The 19778-nt window shown below is 41.9% G+C and overlaps 1 protein-coding gene across 2 annotated transcripts in view; it reads right to left on the bottom strand.

Moving 5' to 3' along the window:
- Nucleotides 1-594: 594 nt before the first annotated feature.
- SLC7A2 (solute carrier family 7 member 2) overlaps nucleotides 595-19778 on the bottom strand; it is a 216224-nt gene continuing 197040 nt past the window's right edge. For both annotated transcript variants that reach the window (XM_030191453.1, XM_030191451.1), the window contains 2 exons: nucleotides 16283-16391; nucleotides 595-3210 (listed from right to left, as the gene is read on the bottom strand). In XM_030191453.1, the coding sequence (XP_030047313.1) occupies nucleotides 3020-3210; nucleotides 16283-16391 (300 nt within the window). In that variant the 3' untranslated portion in view covers nucleotides 595-3019. The remainder of the gene's footprint in view (nucleotides 3211-16282; nucleotides 16392-19778) is intronic.

Raw genomic sequence — 19778 nt, 5'->3', positions numbered from 1 at the left:
GTACTTTAGCAACTGAGAAGAAGATTAGATGTAAAGAGAAAAATGCGCGGCACCTAGAGCGGAGGCCCTGAGTGGATCGGAGTGGACCTGGGTGTCACCCCGGAGAAGGCTGTAAGGATATGCAGATGAGCTGCAAGTCCTCCACAGCACCTGATAGGCAGCCGGTGGTAGAGCTGGGCACCTCTCTGCTGAGGAAAGGCTTACCAGGGGTTAGGCTGAAGCCAGCATTCCTCCCCCTGAGGGTCACCTGATCCTAGCCAAAAAGCACCTGGAAACTCTGTGCACTTGGAGCGAAGGCCCTGGGAAGATCGGGGTGGAACTGGAGTCACCCCGGATACAGCTGTGAGGAAATGCAGAAGGGCTGCAAGTCCTCCACAGCACCTGGTGGGAGCGCTGGGCACCTAGAGCGGAGGCCCTGAGTGGATCGGAGTGGACCTGGGTGTCACCCCGGAGAAGGCTGTAAGGATATGCAGATGAGCTGCAAGTCCTCCACAGCACCTGAAAGGCAGCCGGTGGTAGAGCTGGGCACCTCTCAGCTGAGGAAAGGCTTACCAGGGGTTAGGCCGAAGCCAGCATGTAAATCTACGTGCGGTATTTAGAATATGCTAAGGCATAATTGCCTTACATGTGTTAATTTTAGGCGCCATATGTAGAATCAGGCCCTATAGACCTTATGTACTAACCTGTGAAAATGTTTGCGACTCAAAAACCATTTTTGTGAAATGTAGCTGCGAGATCATTTACATGCCTTAGTTGTACTCTGTGAGAAGTTTCCTGTGCGTTCCCAACTGTGGAAACCTATGACATTTTTTTTTTTTTAAAGCTCTGCATATCAGTACCAGGATTTAAAAGGTCTCCATAGCCCAAATCAGAGGTTTCCCCAGTGTCTCCCCCCTTAGAAGTTCTTCAATCCCTGGTGTCTTGCTACCTCTTCAACCTTCTCTATCAGCCCCAATTCAGGACATAAATGATTGACAAAGAGTCCCCTGAACTCATTCCCTGGGAGGACCTCAAATATCCAGTGCACTAGTGGCTCCATACTCCCCCAGCCCCAACCCAGTGCTAAAATGTGTGGCTGTCTCCTCCATGCCCCAATCTTTAAATCATAAATTCTTGAAGGCTGACCCCATTTGCTTATCACACCATCCCCTCCTTGGTACCCTGGCTCATGCATGTGGATCCATGGATGAGGGATGGGAACAATCCTCACTCGCTCCTGCTTTGGCAGTTCTCTCTAGCAAAATGGGTAAGTGAGTGGGCCAGTCCTCACAGTTATTGATGTAAGGGGTGGGATCCAGAGTAGTGGGGATTTTTTTTTTGGGGGGGGGGGGGAGGTTTAGCCCATATTGGAATGGGGAGGAGGGGTTCCAGGCAACACTGGCCCACCAAGGCAGCCTCCATTTCAGGCCACAATGTTCTTTTAACTAGCAGCTGCCACATGAAAGGCCTCTGTTGTTGGTGAAGTTCTGAAAAAATTAGCTATATTACTAGAGGTGTAGGCATTTTATGTTGCAAAAACAGGTCCATAAAGCCTTTATCGCCGCTTCATTTTAATAGTTTTTGGCTATTAATGAGCAGCTCTCCATGACTATGCATCACAGCAAATCATTAATAGCATGTTTTAAATAAACTCTCATGTCAAGTGCATTTTGCCGGAAAGTTTATTTCTGAAAAATGTACTTTCGTGAAGTGGCTTTGCAAAAGTACATTTTGATTGAAAGAGAGAGCAAAATGCCTAAACTGTGGCATTTCTGTGAGTTTTCAGGTGTTTTACATTATTTTTCACACAAAAAAACCCACACTTTTTGTGAAATCATCTCAAACTAATACGTGAGGCCCTTCATCTTTTGCTGCCTCTGGTACCCACTGAAATTGTAAATTCTTTGCAGCAGGAGCTTATTGCCATTGTACAGCACTGTGTATATTTAGTAGCATTATTAAAAAATAAGTATTAAAAAATGAAAGGCACTTTATATTCACAAGTATGACCTGATCAAGTGCAAATAACACTGACTTTATGAAACAAGGTTAAGTATCAAAGTACACTAGAGTCTGGCTTATCTGATGTTCTGGATTATCCAACATACCTTGGTGACATCACAGCATTGTCACTGAGATGCGCTCAGCTTTCTCTCGTTCCTGGCATCACATTTAGTTAAAAAGCAGCAACGCTAAGTAACATTTTTTTAACCTCTCTTTTACTGCTTCCTCTTTTGAAACATGTATTCTACTTTATCCCTCATCCACTTTTTCTGTATTACCAACAACTTTTTGGTCCAGTTTACATCAGATAATTGGGACTCTATTGTAATGGCACTACCTGCAATGGGCAGAACAAAAACTGCAGCACACCTTATTTCACCTTCCTTTTCTGTTTTCTTGTTTTGATTTCTCTTCCACTCCAGTGACTACAATAAGAACAAGAAACAAGCAGACAGCACAGTCTTCTGCCATCCTGCACATCAACAGACGTCTTTGCAGTGGAACCTGGTGACAATACTGACCTGAAGAGGTGAGCACCCCAAACACTGCTCGTTTACCTCCTGAATGGTAGAAGATAGCACATATGGAGAAGCCCTGGACTCAAAAAAATATAAGGGCCAAGATGGAGACTGAGGAGGGAGGAAAATAATTTGAGTTGGGGGGGAAGAATAGTACTGTTTTCTAATATACTGCTCTTGCTCCATGTACAGTTCATATGCCAGGAGGGCGAGGGCCATTCTAAAAGATGTTATGCCCCAGGAGGTTTCTGTGTTCCATGAAATGGCTTTCAGGGTACAGCAAAATGGCCGCTGCAGGAAAACAGTGCTTCCCCTAAAATGAGCCAGCAGCTGGTTTTTGGACATATTATTCCTTCTTTGGGCAAACACTATCAAGATGCACAAGTGTAACTTACAGTTGAACCTGGTGGCAGCAAATGTAGGACAACTTAGTGCAGCGACAACATTCTGTCACACCTCATTACTTAAAAGACATGCACACTAGGGTTTTGCAGTTCTCGCCCTGCTGGTCACTAACACTAGCACGCACTTGTCCTTTCAGGTGAAATGAATTGATCACTTTCTTTTGCAATGTCCGGGTCATCTTCTGTGTCCACACATGCCTTTTCCTCCTCACCGCAATTCAAATAATCTGAATCTTCATACCCATCTTCAACTTTGTGACCTTCAAGACTATGCCTGATGCCATACGCAAAGTAAATCAGAAAACCTGACAAGAAAAGAGAACAGTTATTATTAATGAAACAGAACCACTAGACTCAAGGAATAAGGACTTATTAAAGGGGGATATTTCAGACTTTATATTGACTTCTTGAATGTACATTTTAAAGCATTTTTCTTCTGATTTACAGCTAAATCAAATTAGATGAGAGTCAAACAAAAACACACTTCCAAGAATAAATATTCAAAAAAGGTACAAGAAGGTTGAGATAAACCACAAAAATGTTCAAATATGTTGCCATCAAATAATCACAGAAAGCATATCGGAACATAAGCACTTTCCATTCATCCATTAATGTTCTCGCTGTTCACAGCCAAGGCTTGCTTACCCCATTTTTGTCTCTTTCTTCTCAAAGAAATTAGCTTGTCTGTCAATCTTTTTTATGCCACTGAACGCCTTTGTCGACTAATGAATATTGGTAAAATATCACAAGCCCTTCATACAAGATTAACTGATCATAGGAGTTGGACTAGTCAATGACTTTGTACTCCACTTGTAGCTCATTGTATTCAGCACATTCACATCTTTTATACATTGAGTTTTATTATTATTGACCAGGTGTTCCCTTCACCATGTGGGAGTGATTTGGACCATATTCTTTTGCAGTATTCTTCAAATCTGCGACCATTTTTACTGACCTTAGTAGTACTGGTATGATTAAATATTATTGCTTGCTTCCTTTTTTTTTTTTTTCTTTCATTTTATTTATGAATGGAATTAATGTGGTTTATTTTGCATGTTTGATATTTTTTGTGCATTGGGACCTAGATATGCCACGTTTTCTTCATTTTATCACTCTTTTTTTTAACCTCTTGACAGTATTTCATTTTCTTTTATTATTTGGACTCATATGCAATAATATGTTCTCACAGTGTTCTTGTATTAATTCTCATATGAATTCTGAATTTCTTTTTTGTTTTGGTACTAATTTTTTTATTGGAATTTTACTGTGCACACATTTGCATTGTGCTATTAATAGTGTTGCTTAGACCTCTTATTTGGTTTGCACTCTGCAGTTCTTGTTCCTCTGATTGGCTGGATTTTTGTATGACATGCTACTCTGCCACCTTTAATAGACCGTTTTCGATGTTGCTTTTGCACTATTTTTGCAACATTTAAGTGTTTAAATTACCTTCACAAATACATAAATAATTGTTTTCTACTCTGAATAAGTGGTTTTCTATAGTTGTATATAATGATTTTGAGAATGTGTAAGCTTTGAACCTCTTATGTTCCTATATACCTTCTGTGGCAGTTTGATGTCAACATATATATCCTTCTTTAATAAAGATTTTTGTTGTTTAGTTAACTGTCAATCAAGCTCAGTCTACCTGCACCTTTTTTTGAAAATTATTTTCTAAGCACAGTCTTTATGCAAAAAAGTATACTACTTGCATGAACTATCCTTTAAGGCAAAAATTATTCCAATGTGGTCTAAACATGAATTACATTTAGACTTTTTGAAAATGACTCAGGGTTGCTCATCTTAAGACTGGTGGCACAAGGCAGCATCCTTCTATCAGCTGTTTTCAACTTAAGTGTGCCTCTTCTCCAATAATTATCTTCTCCACCTTTAAAGGAAAAGTGAAATGGGAGCCGGCTGCACCACAAGAGAAGGCTCTGAAGTTCCTCCATGATCCAGCTCCTTATATTGCAAACTTTTATTTTTATAGTTGTTAGCTAGAGCAAATTTGCTCACCAGATTTGGCCAAATAACGTTACAAGGCAAATTTCCTCTGCAGTATTTTAGAAGTCTCTTTCTGAGTATTCAATGGGCTGCCCTTTACATTTCATTTTATACTTATAACAATTTTTATTGACGACAAACAAAAACAAGCACATCTCAAATTGCTGTGATACAGTGTTCATCTGAAAGAATACATGCAATCCAAATCATAATGCTATCTGTCATCCAGTATTAACCATTTGCATCCCCACCCCATCCCTGCTTTATAACTTCAAATAATTTTAACATAACAATATTCAGCTATAACCTACATATAAATGCTAGGCATCCCACCCAGAGGGTACCTTAAATCCTTCTCCTCTGTTCTCCTTCGTGCCCTCTAACAGTAACTAGGTACCCCCTCAACTAGCCTCATTCCAGACCAATATGTCCTACCGCCCTATAACTGCAAGTGAAAACTGAACAACAATAGTTCTAACCAAGTATAATACTGTCCTCAGACTACTTACCGCCACTCCCAAAATATCTGCTTTTGTTCTTCCAGTATCTCTCACTTAGTAAGTCAGCCGTATCGTAGGATTAATCCCACCCCTCCCCCCAAAGAAAAACACACACACACACAGGTCTAGCGTAGCCTCGCAAGGAATTGAGAATGAGACTATGAGCTTTGTGAAGTAGTGACTGGAGATAACTGTCCCAAGTGGCCAAAAACATCTGCCTCCTCTTATGGGAGAGGTGGGCATGTTGTTTCTCCATTAACATCAGAGCATGAAATCTATTCCTCCAATGCCAAAAAGATGGTGCCTTGTCGCTAATCCACACTCCCAATATAATCCTCTTACCCAGCAGCCCGGTCTTCCGTATTAAAAGTTTAGATGAACAACTGTGTACCCCCAAAGTTTCATGTTTATCTAATAAAAACCCCAATGGTGTCATTTTAATTGGGTTCTCACACAATGTTTCCAAATACTGAACTATTTGCACCCAAAAGTAGTTAATGACCCCACACGACCAGAACGCATGGAAAAAAGTGTTGACCTCCCGAGAGCACTTCCCAGAAATGGGGGATGCCACTCCTCCTGCTTTAAAAAAATCTCTCCTGTATAAAATACGCCCTATGGATCACTCTAAAGTGACATTCCCACAGATCTGCATTTACCGACACCCCTTGCCCTCGAATGGCTAGACCGACTAGATCCAGAGAGTCTAAAGGGACCTCCAAATCTCTCCCCCAGCGACTTTGTAACTCCAACCTATCAGGTGAGGGGAGGAGGGTACCCAGTGTCTTGTGTAAAGATGAAACCGACAGCCCTCCCTCCTGATAAGGAGCAAAAAACCCCACCAGTCTCTCTCTCACCAGTCCCATCTGCGAAAACTGGCATTTTCCCTCCCAGGCACAAATTGTAGATTACCTAACAAGGACAAACAACATGAAGTTTGGGGATCCCCCACAATAACAACACTAAATACTTCCAGGTTGCCAGCTGCGACCAAAGTAGAATGCTTCCTCTAAGGTCTCTGGGAATTAACTTTGTTGGGCATTGAACCAAAGAGTAAAAGCCCCATGGGTAATACGCTGCCTTTTCATACAACCTGGGTGTAAAGCTCGTCTCCTCCAGTATCCAGTCCCCCAGGTGACGGACAAGCCATACTATATCTACGCATATCTGGAAGCCCTAATACCACCTGTCGCCAAGAACTCTGCAAGTATTTAAAAGGCATCCTGGGCTTCTTCCCCTGCCAACAAAACCGCGTCAAAATCCAGCGAAGCAACACAAGTTCTCTGTGTGTTAGTCTTATAGGCAACAACTGCAAAGTGTAGAGCCATTTAGGGGAAAGAATCATACGGAATAGGTGAATTCTGCCAGACACTGAAAAAGGCATCACCATCCATTTTGCTAAACATGTTTGTCTATAATCTAGAAGGCTGAAACATTGAGACCATGCAACCTACAGATCCGATTTGGTAACTTTATACCTAGATAAGGAAACAACCCCGACGTCCACTTCAAAGGGAAGGTACCCGTCCAATCGCATTTCACCGAAAGAGAAGTACGCAAAGCCAGTGATTTTTCCAAATTTAACCTAAAACCCCCAAAATCGCTATATTCCGCAAAGCTATCCATCAACACTGCCAAAGATCTGGAAGGGTCAACAATATGTACTCATCGGCAAATGCCGATATTTTAAACTCCTGTGTCCTCACTCGCACCCCCCCCCCCCCCCCGTATATCCGGATTACTTAATATTTCACGTACTAACGGATCCAGGGACAAAACAAATAGCAATGGGGACAACGGACACCCTTGCTGCGTTCCCTTGCCTATCTCAAAAGCCTCTGAAAGCACCCCATTCACCCACAGTTCTGCTCTGAGAGATTTATAACGGGCCCGGATAGCGTTCAGGAATAGCCCAAAGCCATAAACTTCCAAGGTAGCAAATAAGAAATCCCAGCTAACTCTATTGAACGCCTTCTCGGTGTCAAAGCTAACAAGAATAGATGGCGCTTCAGAGCATTCTATCCATTTCATTGAAACTAATACTTCACGGAGATTGCTACAAATCGTGCCCCCTCACAAAACCTATTTGGCTCTCATCTACTAAAAACGGTAAAACCCGGGCCAATGTGTTAGCCAACAGCTCTGTAAACAATTTTGCTTCCATGTTTAAAAGAGAATATCTCCTTCCAAATGAGATATCGCACATTCCAGTCACCCAGCTTTGGACTATTTCTACCTGTTCAACTACCTTCCCCTCCCCCTGCAATACAACTACCTCTCTTCAGATCTCCACCTCCCACAGCCTCCAGATTAAGAAGTCTCTGTATCCTGAACATCTATCTGTGAGTAAATTATCTGTAATTTATTCAATAAAAGAGACTTCATAAAATAATAGAGACTTCGGGTGATTGCTGTGCAAGGGTTATACTCCATGATATTGGGGCTTCTAATTACCAAGCTCAAAGAGTCATGACATAGGCATGTATAGACCCTCCTAGAAGAGGGTACTGCACTCCCAAACATCTAACTCCGAGCTGCCTCTATCTGTGGAACTACTTTTCTTATCTCTGCAATGAGCTGATCCCACTTAAACTTCTACCTTCTCTTCACTGATACAGCTCATGAAACTACAGGGTTCCTTTGTGCTTATGAACATCTAACTGTGAGTAATCATCTATGTTATTCAATAAAGGAACTTCAGAAAAGAACAAGAGATTTAGGTGTGTTGATGTGCTAGGGGTTTATACTTCAAGATATTGAGACTTATAGCTAAATAACTCTTAAGAAACAGCTATACAAGTCTCGAGAGACTTGACAGTGAAAAGACTACTGCTTTTCCAGAGCTACAACAGGATCATTGCAAAGACGCCTGCTCTGGGTTCTTGCCTGGCTTAGGGAGCACTACTATTGTCGCTGTACGCAATGAATCCGGTAACTCTCCCGTTTCAATAAAACAAGTGAACACATCTCGCAGTGTATCTACTATCTTTGGAGCCAGAATATTATAGAATTCTGAAAGGATCCCTTGTTGAATAACCAAAAGGACTTCATCCACTGTAATTGGGGCATTAAGAGTACCGCATGCGTGAGCAGTTAATGTTGGCAATTGCCTGCCCTCCAGGTAGAGCTTGCTATTTAACTCCTCATCTGTTGGCTTAATGTAGAGTTGTTGGTAAAAGGTTTTAAACACTTCAGCTATCTCCTTGTTTGTACACACCAATGTGCCCCCCCCCCCCCCCTCTGTCTATCTGCTGTATCTGCTGCAAACCTACCCTCCATTGCACCAGACTGGCTAACATTCTACCCTGCTTATTACTATGTAGGAAAAGCTTATATTTATAGTACAACAAGTATTTAATTGTACATTCATGTAGCAACTCAAGTGCGTTCTGTGTAACCAACAACTGGTTTTGCTGCTGTATGGTGGGTTTCCTGCCAAGCCTTTTCCGCTCCTCCCTCACCCGACACTCTAATCGGAGTATCTCCTTGTCTCTAACCTTTCTCTTAAAGCTCGTATAGGCTATTATTGACCCCCTTAATACTGCTTTCGCGGCTTCCCAATATAACACCGGGTCTTCTCGATGTCTTCTATTCGTGGCCTGGTACTCCTCCCACTGTTTAGCTATGTACTTCAGGAAGGTCGTATCCCAATAAAGGGAAACAGGAAACCTCCAACAGAACGTATGCTCCGTATGCGGACCCACCGCAACCAAGCATCATACCATCGCATGATCAGAAACCTCATAAGGCCCTATACCCGCGTCCTGAACCTTACCAAACATAGCTTCCGGCAAGAGCCAGTAGTCTATTCTAGATTGGGAGGCATGAGCCCTAGATAGATGCGATAGTCTCGTTCACCCCGGTGTAGTGCCCTCCAAACATCTAACAGGTCCAGTGCCAAACAAAGTAATGATATCCCTCGCGGTTGTTTCCCCCTTGCCATTCTAGAACCCGATGATCTATCAAGGTCCGGATCATGGACTATGTTGAAATCCCCTCCCATAATGACCGGGGCACCCTGCTGTTGACCAATTATGTGGATCAGCGACTCAAAAAAAGCTTTTTCATATACGTTAGGGGCATAGATGTTACACAACAACAATTTTTGCTTGCTTGTTTATAATAACCAATGTGATAAGATATCTGCCGGAAGCTGCCTTCCAGCTTCTCTGAACTTGCACATCCAAAGATTTCCGAAAAAGCATCACAACCCCCGCTTTGTGCTATTTAGCTGGAGCTTCCAACACCTCCCCGACCCACCATTTCTTGAATTTCCCATGCTCTGATGTATTCAGATGCGCTTCCTGTAAAAAGGCCACATCCACCTTATGACGGTTTAAAACTTGCAGCAGTTTTTGCCTCTTGATGGGGGAAGTCACGCCATTCACATTCCAGGACACAAATTTAAGTGGCATCAAGTGCATCCCTGAAGGCAGCGAAAACACATGCCCAAGAACTTGTATATATGTGAGAGTGGACCGTCCCAGCCTACAATCCCCCCTCCACCAAAATAGAAGTCTGCAGTCCACCTCCCTTCCACAGTTGCCTCGGCCAGAGCAAACAAGACCTGTTACACAAATTTCCCACATCCAGTAAAACAAAACAAAATAAACCCCATAAACCCAACCCTCCCCCTCTCTTCTCCCCTCCCAACCTGGTATTCCAACAGCCCACTTCTAGGGCTGTCTTCGTCCATGCCCTCCCTCACGGGCATGAACTACTATAGAAAGGTCACTGTAAGACTATCCCTTCCCTCCCCGCGCTCCCTGCCAAAGCAACCACAACAATCCCACATCTTTCCAAAATATTGTGCCTCCTATCCTCTCCCTCCTATGCACTCAGCAAAAAAAAAAAAAAATTTAGCTTAAACCTGTGTATACCAGCTAATGCATATGCAGCGGGGAAAAATAACAATCAACAGTATAACCCGCCCCATATCCATACTCAGACCCAATCATGTTTTATACATGTATATACCAGCTAATACATTTGCATCAGGGAAAAGCAACATAGATTTTCAGAAGGTGTTTGATAAAGTTCCTCATGAAAAACTATAGAGGAAATTAGAGGGACATGGGATCGGAGGTAGTGTCTTACTGTGGATTAAAAACTGGTTGAAAGATAGGAATCAGAGAGTAGGGTTAAAAGGTCAATATTCGCAATGGAGAAGGGTAATTTGTGAGGTCCCTCAGGGATCTGTGCTGGGGCCTCTGCTTTTTAACATATTCATAAATGACCTAGAGATGAGAGTAACTAGTGAGGTAATCAAATTTGCTGATGACACAAAGTTATTCAAAGTCGTCAAATCGTGGGAAGATTGTGAAAAATTACAAGATGACCTTACAAAACTGGGAGACTGGGTGTCTAAATGACAGATGACGTTTAATGTGAACAAGTGCAAAGTGATGCATGTGGGAAAGAAGAACCCAAATTATAACTACGTCATGCAGGGTTCAGTGTTAGGAGTCACGGACCAAGAAAGGGATCTAGGTGTCATCGCTGATAATACGTTGAAACCTTCTGCTCAATGTGCTGCTGTGGCTAGGAAAGCAAATAGAATGTTGGATATTATTAGGAAAGGGATGGAAAACAAAAATGAGGATATTATTCTGCCATTGTATCGCTCCATGGTGCGACCACACCTCGAGTATTGTGTGCAATTCTGGTTGCCAAACCTCAAAAAAGATATAGTGGAATTAGAAAAGGTGAAGGACAACAAAGATGATACAGGGGATAGGACGAGTTCCCTATGAGGAAAGGCTGAAGAGGCTGGGGCTCTTCAGCTTAGAGAAAAGGCGGCTGAGGGGAGATATGATAGAGGTCTATAAGATAATGAGTGGAATGGAACGGGTCGATGTGGAGCGTCTGTTTACGCTTTCCAAAAATACTAGGACAAGGGGGCATGCGATGAAGCTGCAGTGTAGTAAATTTAAAATGAATCTGAGGACATTTTTCTTCACTCAATGCGTAGTTAGACTCTGGAATTCATTGCCAGAAAAAGTGGTTAAGGCGGTTGACTTAGCAGACTTTAAAAAAGGGTTGGACGGATTCCTGGAGGAAAAGGCCATAGAATGTTATTGAATGGACGTGGGAAAAATCCACTATTTCTGGGATAGGTGGGACAAATTGTTTGTTCTTTTTGCCTCTGTTGGAGACAGGGTGCTGGGCTCAATGGACCTTTGGTCTGTCCCAGCATGGCGATGCTTATGTACTTCTAACAGTATAACCCTCCCCATATCCATGCTTAGACTCAATCATGTTTCACACACCCATACCCTCATAAGTCCAATCCCCACCCCACAATCCAAATCTTACTTTACCCCCTAACCTCTTCATCATGGTAAAAAAAAAAAAAGGGTACAACAGTCCTCAGCTTTGTGTGAGAGTCCCAGGAATTGTCATAACATTCTTCATTGAAGTTAGCCTCAAAATTGTCCTCAAGCAATCTGTACCTTGATAGTTCCAAGTACTCAGGTCTTCAGCTGTCTCCAGGAACTGATTACCAAAGTCTTTGCTACCTCTGGGGTATCGAAGGGCTGCTTGGTGGGAAATTTCCAGATAGTATCAAACCCTCCTTCATTAAAGTAGCCTCAAGAAGGTCCTCAGGCAGTCTGTACCTAGGGAGTTCCAACTACTCATTTGTTCAGTTCCTCAAATGTAACCGGTAACTGATGAACGAAGACGTTTACTGCCCTTGGGATATTGAAGAATTTCTTGATGGGAAATTCCCAAAATATTGTCACAACATCCTTCATTAAAGTTAGCCGCAAGATGGACCTCAGTCAGTCTGCACCCCAGTAGTCCAGCTACTCATTTATTCAGGTCCTCAAATGTCACCGATAACTGATTAACAAATTCTTTAGCTGCCTCTGGGATATCAAGGAAATGCTGGATGGAAAATTCCCAGGCATTGTCATAACCTTTTTCAGTAAAGTTAGTCTCAAGAGTATCTCAGGCATTCCATGCCTAATATTTCCAAGTGCTCAATTGTCCAGGTCTTTAGATGTCCCCAGTAGCTGATTAACAAAGTCTTTTGCTGCCTCTGGAGAATCGAAGAAATGCAGTTTGCCATCCATGAACACTTTCAGGCGGGCTGGATACAACAGTGCAAACTGAACATGTCTTTTGTGTAGGTCTAAACATAGTGGCGCATAAGCCTTCCTCAGAGCTGACACCCGCATTGAAAAATCTTGGAAACATAGAATTGCATTATTTTCATAGGTCAGGGGACCCCATGCTCTAATGGCCCGTAACACTTCCATTTTGTGTACATAATTTAGGAGCTTAAATATAACCACTTTAGGTCTAGCCTCAAGTTGTCTTCGAGGGCCCAACCTATGCGCTCTCTCAATACGCAAAGGCCCCGCTTCTGAATGTAGTTGCAGCGTGTTAACTAACCACTTTTCCAGAAAGCCTCTCAGCTCCACATCTGAAATGGATTCCGGTAGCTCCACTAACCTCAAATTTCCTCTCCTGGATCTATTTTCGATAGCATCTAGTTTGCCTTCCAGGTCAGACATCTTAGCTTTAAGTGTCTTGTTCGCCATTTCCATTTGCTGCACGCGGTCCTCCAGGTCTGTGACCTACTGGCTGTTAGTAGAAAACTCCCCCTGAATCGCTACTATCCGCTCATCTAACAAATCCAATTTATCTGTAACACTTTGCAGCTTTTTATCCAGTGAGGATTCTATAGCGAGCGTCACCTCCGTGACTATTTCTGCCACCCAAGCCGAACTCACCGTCGACTGGCCTCGCCCATTGCTCTCCACCATCTTGCCTGCGTCTGACTGCCTCGATCTATCCGGCTGTTTTCTGTGCGCTTTAGTTGTCATATATGTGCCTGACTTGCACCGCTAATTCATCTAGTAGTCTCCGCTCTTCACGTAGCCTGAACCTTAGATCAAATCACTGCTGAACAATAACAAATAAATGCAGAGAACGTGGGTTGGGGTCTCGTCTCACACACGACCGCTTAGCACCGTGGCATCACGTGACCCCTACATTTTATTTTAAAGGAGATAGGTGTCTAATTCGAGAAGAGTTTCACCAAATTACACTGAAACAAATTCACCTTCAACCATCTCTCCAGACAAAAGGAATCCCTACCCAGCTAGAAACCTTTATACTTTGAGTATTATGTCAAAAGTACAAAGTCCTTTGCCTCCCTCACCTCAAACATGAGAACAATGCCTAAGCGCATCCATTCCAGGCCCCTAACAGCACCAACTCCATACTGCTGGTGTAGCCCCTCCAGGACACTTTCTGCAAACTACAAGTTCAGATGACAACATCTTCTGGGAGAAATGAATGCCCACCCTGGTGATGCTTAGGAAGTTCCTTCAGGGTTTACTATTCCGCCCATCAAAAAGCATGTCTAGGCGGCTTACAGTCTAAAGTTTATAGGAAAGGAAGAAAATAATACCATATGAAGAAAGAAGGACGGAACAGAACTACAATTTTTTGATGGGATAGAAGAAGAGGGGATAGAAAAGGGAGGCATCCAACTGGTCTGTTGGGTCCAACAGGCTCAACTTCCATGGATTGCAATGGAGATATTAGGAATATGCATCAGTGTCACAAAATGCCTAGCCACCCACCTGGGGTTATCCCATGGCCACTTAGAGGGTCTATCCCCAGCACAGCTCAGGTCCGCCTGCACCTGTTACTCATGCTCTACACTAGCACCCTCCTCCCACTGACTGGGTCACAACCGCCTCTTGGCGAGTCTCCCACTCTCAAATTATTCCCAGTGATTTCTAGATTACTAGAGCCATACTCCCAGTGGTCGCACAGTTCCCAGAAAGCACTCACAGACCTAACAAACCATCAGGATTCTTTATCAGTTCAGACAAGCAAGAGCGAACAAACAATTTTGTTTATTCTCATAAAAATTGAACACAACCAAAAAAAATGTGCAATTAGCAAACAATAGCAGGTAACTGAAATATGGATCAATTATAACACTAACTAAACATTTGCACACTTCCTAGAAAAAGTGCCTGGGAAGATCAGGATATATAACTGTTTGTTTACTGAGCCTCAGCAAAGAGATTATGCTCTCTTTTCTTCCTGGCTAAGCCTGAAGGCAAAATCAGTACACCCTAAAGGAAATGAGATCCTGGGCCATTTAGAGCCCAGTTAACAAGATTTGAAAGTATACTGCTGCTTGCTTCCTGCTTTTGTTAAAGAAAAAGAACATTCAGTTCCCTATAACAGCTTTACAGCAAAGAAACACCACCTGCTGGCCAAATAGGAGAAATACACTTCAGGACATAATTAAAATAGGAAAATATCTAATACAATTTATAGGCTTAAAACACACTGTTTCTTCACAATCAGAGAAAATAAACACTGAGTTCTGTTTTTAAGTTTTGGAGAGATGTCTAATGCTGAAAAGGCTGAGGTAGTTTATTCCAATGTTCAGGACCCTAAACTGAAAAAATTGCCTTCCTAGTGTGTTGAGTTATCTTCTCTGTACAGAATAGCTTCTGTCCACAGCCCTACCTACACTAACATTCTTCTTATCTTCTAAATACCCACTTCATCCTCCACTTTATATCCTTATGTAGCTAACTGATGTAAGCCACACTGATCCCTACAAAGGGGATTATTAGCGGTATATAAGACCTGATTTGATTTGATGAATGGTACTATCAGTAGGTTTTGGAACGATGATCGCAATGTTCTTGAATTTGAGTATGGGGTTAACATATGAGAGAGATATAGTGGTTCACTGGAAAGATGGACAGGAAGACAACTCACCAAGGGCTATCATTACCTGCAGTGCAATAGTGTTGTCCTTATGGACATTTTTACTTAAATGATGATGACAATCACTGGATAATTTTGTTTTGCTCCTTTTGATTTGTTTTATTCTGTCTTACTCTTTTTATGTTTAATAAAATAAGATAGAGTAAAACAAATCAAAAGCACATAGAAAGAAAGACAGTATTAAACTCACTTTGATTGGTGGGTGAAAAATAAATGAAAATAATTAACAGTCAGCAATAGAACTAAGAAATGGTTAGGATGGTGCTTTCAAGAATTTCACCGGCACTGCTATCTAAAAGGAGATTTTAATAGGGGACACATAGTCCTGAAATGAGACAGTTAAGTTGGTCTAGGGCATACATGTTAGAAGAACCAGAAGATGACAGATGCTTTGTAAAGACCATCACATCAGACCCTCTCCTCCCACAGAGGGACTAAAGTACCTATAATGTTCTCCTGTTCCTTCTCCAGAGTGTCTTTCAGTTTATGGGTAATGTTTTGTTTTCTGCTAAGCTCATCTGATTGTGAGGCAACCCCAGCTCCAATCATATGCATATTCAGAACTGGCTTGCAGTCAGGTTTTCAGGATATCTACAATAAATATGCATGAAAGAAATTTGCATATAATGGAGGCAGTGCATGTAAATCAAGTTCATGCATATTTATTGTGGCTATCCTGAAAACCTGACTGGCAAGGGGTACTCCAGGACTGGACTCGGGAAACACTGCTATAAAGTACCTGTGTATCTTCAGCATGTAGGCGCCAGTAGTTACACCAGCTCTATGGCTGGTGTAAGTGGTCGTGCCTATATATTGCACATGTATCTACCCTGTTATGCAAGTATTCTATAAAGCAGGGGTTAACAACAATGAATATGCATGATATATTTGCATGCCATGCAAATGTATCTCATTCATATTCATTGTGGATATCTAAAAAACCTGACCAGCTAGGTGTATCCCGAGGACTGGGTTGAGAACTTCTGCTATAAAGGAAAGTAGGCAGCTACTTTCCTTTATAGGACAGGCGCCTCTCAGACACCCTGTTAGACGATCACCTTTAATATAATCAATATATTTTTAAAATGACAAAACCACCTACCAAGTGCCATCCAGATGCTAAACCTGATCCATGTTTCACCACTTAACTGCACCATCAAGTAAATGTTCACCAAAATGCTAAACGTTGGCAAGAACGGCAGCAGAGGAACCTGAGGGAACAGAGTGAAAACAGATAATGTTGTAAGACATCAGGATATCAAACATGGCACATCTTTCATTTCACACTAGAATGAGGATAATTGTAAAAAGGTTTGCTACACGCAAAACCCAGAAAGCAGGCTATGCAAAATTCACTCCCATATACACATATAAAAGTATATGCAGAAGGGAAAACCAACGGTATGCTCAGTTGCCTAAGAAGGGGCACAATCAGTAGGGAAAAGGAGAGAATATTGTCTTTGAATCAGTATAATAATGAGACCTTATGTTAAGTACTATGTTCAGTTCTGGAGACCATACCTTTGCTAAGGACATTACAAGGACGCAAATAGTTCAGAAAACTGCTATAAAAAGGATGCAAGGCCTGTACACCAAACTTTACAAGGGAAACTTAAGACACAAAATGTAGTCACACCTGAAGAAATAATAGAAAGAGAGGATCCAGATTACTGATTGCAGAACTATTGTTCGAAATATGTAATTTATCTTTAAAATCAAGAATGGTGCCAGAAGATTGGAGGGTGGCCAATGTAACACCGATTTTTAAAAAGGGTTCTAGAGGTACATATATATAAGCATGGTTTAATAAGACAGACAACATCGATTTAGTGAAGGGAAATCTTGCCTCACCAATCTACTACATTTCTTTGAAGGGGTGAACAAACATGTGGATAAAGGTGAGCTGGTCGATATTGTGTATCTGGATTTTCAAAAGGCATTTGACAAAGTACCTCATCAAAGACTCCAGAGGAAATTGGAAACTCATGGGATAGGAGGTAGTGTTCTAGCATGGATTAAAAGCTGCTTTAAAGATAGAAAACAAAGAGCAGGGCTAAATGGTCAGTATTCCCAATGGAGAAGGATAGAAAGTGGGGTTCCGCAGGGGTCTGTATTAGGCCCGCTGCTTTTTAACATATTTATAAATGATCTAGAGATGGGAATAACTAGTAAGATAATTAAATTTGCTGATGACACAAAGTTATTCAAAGTTGTTAAATTGCAAGACGATTGTGAAAAATTGCAAGACAACCTTACGAGACTGGGAGACTGGGCATCCAAATGGCAGATGACGTTTAATATGAGCAAGTACAAAGTGATGCATGTGGGAAAGAGGAACCCAAACTATAGCTACGTGATGCAAGGTTCCCCATTGGGAGTCACCAATCAGGAAAGGGATCTAGGTGTCATCATTGATGATACGTTGAAACCCTCTGCTCAGTGTATAGCAGCATCTAAGAAAGCATATAGAATATTAGGTATTATTAGGAAAGGAATGGAAAACAAAAATGATGATGTTATAATGCCTTTATGTTGCTCTATGGTGCAACTGCACCTTGAGTACTGTGTGCAATTCTGGTCACTGCATCTCAAAAAAGGTACAGAGAAGGGTGACAAAAATGATAAAGGAGATGAGACGACTTCCCTATGAGGAAAGGCTAAAGTGGCTAAAGCTCTTCAGCTTGGATGAAAGAAGGATGAAGGGAGATATGACAGAGGTCTATAAAATAATAAGTGGAGTGAATAGGTACACGTGAATCACTTGTTTACGCTTTTCAAAAATACTAGGACTAGTGGGCATGCAATGAAACTACAAAGTAGAAATTTTAAAACAAATCAAAGAAAACATTTCTTCACTCAATGTGTAATTAAACTCTGGAATTTGTTGCCAGAGAATGCTGTAAAAGCAGTTAGCTTAGTGGGGTTTAAGAAAGGTTTGAATAACTTCCTAAAAGAAAAGTCCATAAGCCATTATTAACATGGCCTCGGGGAAAATCCACTGCTTATTTCCAGGATATGCAGCATAAAATGTGTTGTACTGCTTTGGGATCTTGCTAGGTACATGTGACCTGGGTTGGCCATTGTTGGAAACAAGATACTAGACATGATGGACCTTCCGCCTGTCCAAGTATGGCAAACCCTTATGTTCTTATGATTCAGGTGTGCCCTTGAGTTGAACCAACTCCTGCTGAGCACATAATGAGGGATTTTCCCTCCCCCCTTGTGATTTCTTGACATAGGAGTAGTTTGCTACTTCTCCTGCACAGTGTGAGGCACCACTATATTACTGCTGCCCAACAAAGAGGTGAATGACCCACCCTGGAACTGCTGCCAGAAGCAGCCCAGTATCAGATCCAAGGTAATGAAGGGTTAAGTGACTTGGCCAAGGCAACAAGGAGCAGACATGGGATTTGAACCTGGGCCCTCCAGTTTCTAGCCTGCTGCTCTAACCATTACAGCACTCCTCCACTCCAAAGAGAGGACAAGCTAAACATGGGCAAACATTTAACATGTTTAATAAAGAACATGAAAGTAAAATCTTCCACTGAAAAGGACAATCAAGGACAAAATGTTATAATATGAAGTTTCAGGAAGGAAGGTTCAGAGAAAATACTTCTTTAATAAGAGAGACAGCATATCTGCAGAGATAGTAGCAGTCAGACTGTGACAGAATTTAAACAGGTTTGGGAGAGTCACAGAGTCTAGAGCAGGGGTAGGCAACCTGCAACTGAATTTTATGCAGCCTGCAAAACCATGGGAAGTATACACATAAAACATCATTAAACAGAGTTTTGGCAATTTTCAATACTGTATTTTGCAAATATTTTTAGAATAACCACTCTAGCAGTTTGTTTCCATCATTTTTATTTATATTTTAACTTATTTATCACAGAAGGTCTACTCTGTGCATTTCTGGTTCCGACGTTACGTAATGTCGTGGTCCGCTACTGACATTTATGCAGCCCTGGTCTACGGGTTGGAACAGGTTGGTGGTCCACAGGCAGAAGAAATAAAGCAGGCAACTCAATTTTTGCTCAGTAACGTCAAACTTTAGAGAGTCGAAGATGGGAGAATATAACTGATGGTATGGCTTCCAAGGCTGGGGTTACCAGTAGGCAGCAACCATGGATGCAATCCTCACTATGGCACAACTACATACATACCCGCAAAGTCTATATAATGGCGCTAAGAATGTCTGCGCAAATTTGGGCATGCACCCAATTTGCATGTGCAACTGAACAAGCCAACTGAGTGCTAATAATCAATTATCTGCGCTGACACTAATTAAAATTTACAGACACATTTTTAGGTGACAGGATCCGTGCGTAAATTTTATGTGCGGCTCCAATAAGAGGGCATGGCTATGGGAGGGTCATGGGCAGATCAGGGGCATTCTTTCAATTTATGAGTTGTTATAAGAACATAATTGTTGCCATACCGGGACAGACTGAAGGTCCATCAAAGCCCAATATCCTGTTTCCAACAGTGGCCAAACCAGGTCACAAGTACATGACAAGATTCCAAAACATTAAAAGATTTTATGCTGCTTATCCTAGAAATAAGCAGTGGATTTTCTCAAGTCTGTTTTAATAATGGCT

This window comes from Microcaecilia unicolor, chromosome 2 (assembly GCF_901765095.1).
Source record: "Microcaecilia unicolor chromosome 2, aMicUni1.1, whole genome shotgun sequence".
Lineage (NCBI taxonomy): Eukaryota > Metazoa > Chordata > Amphibia > Gymnophiona > Siphonopidae > Microcaecilia > Microcaecilia unicolor.
This window is presented reverse-complemented; position numbering and strand designations above follow the sequence as displayed.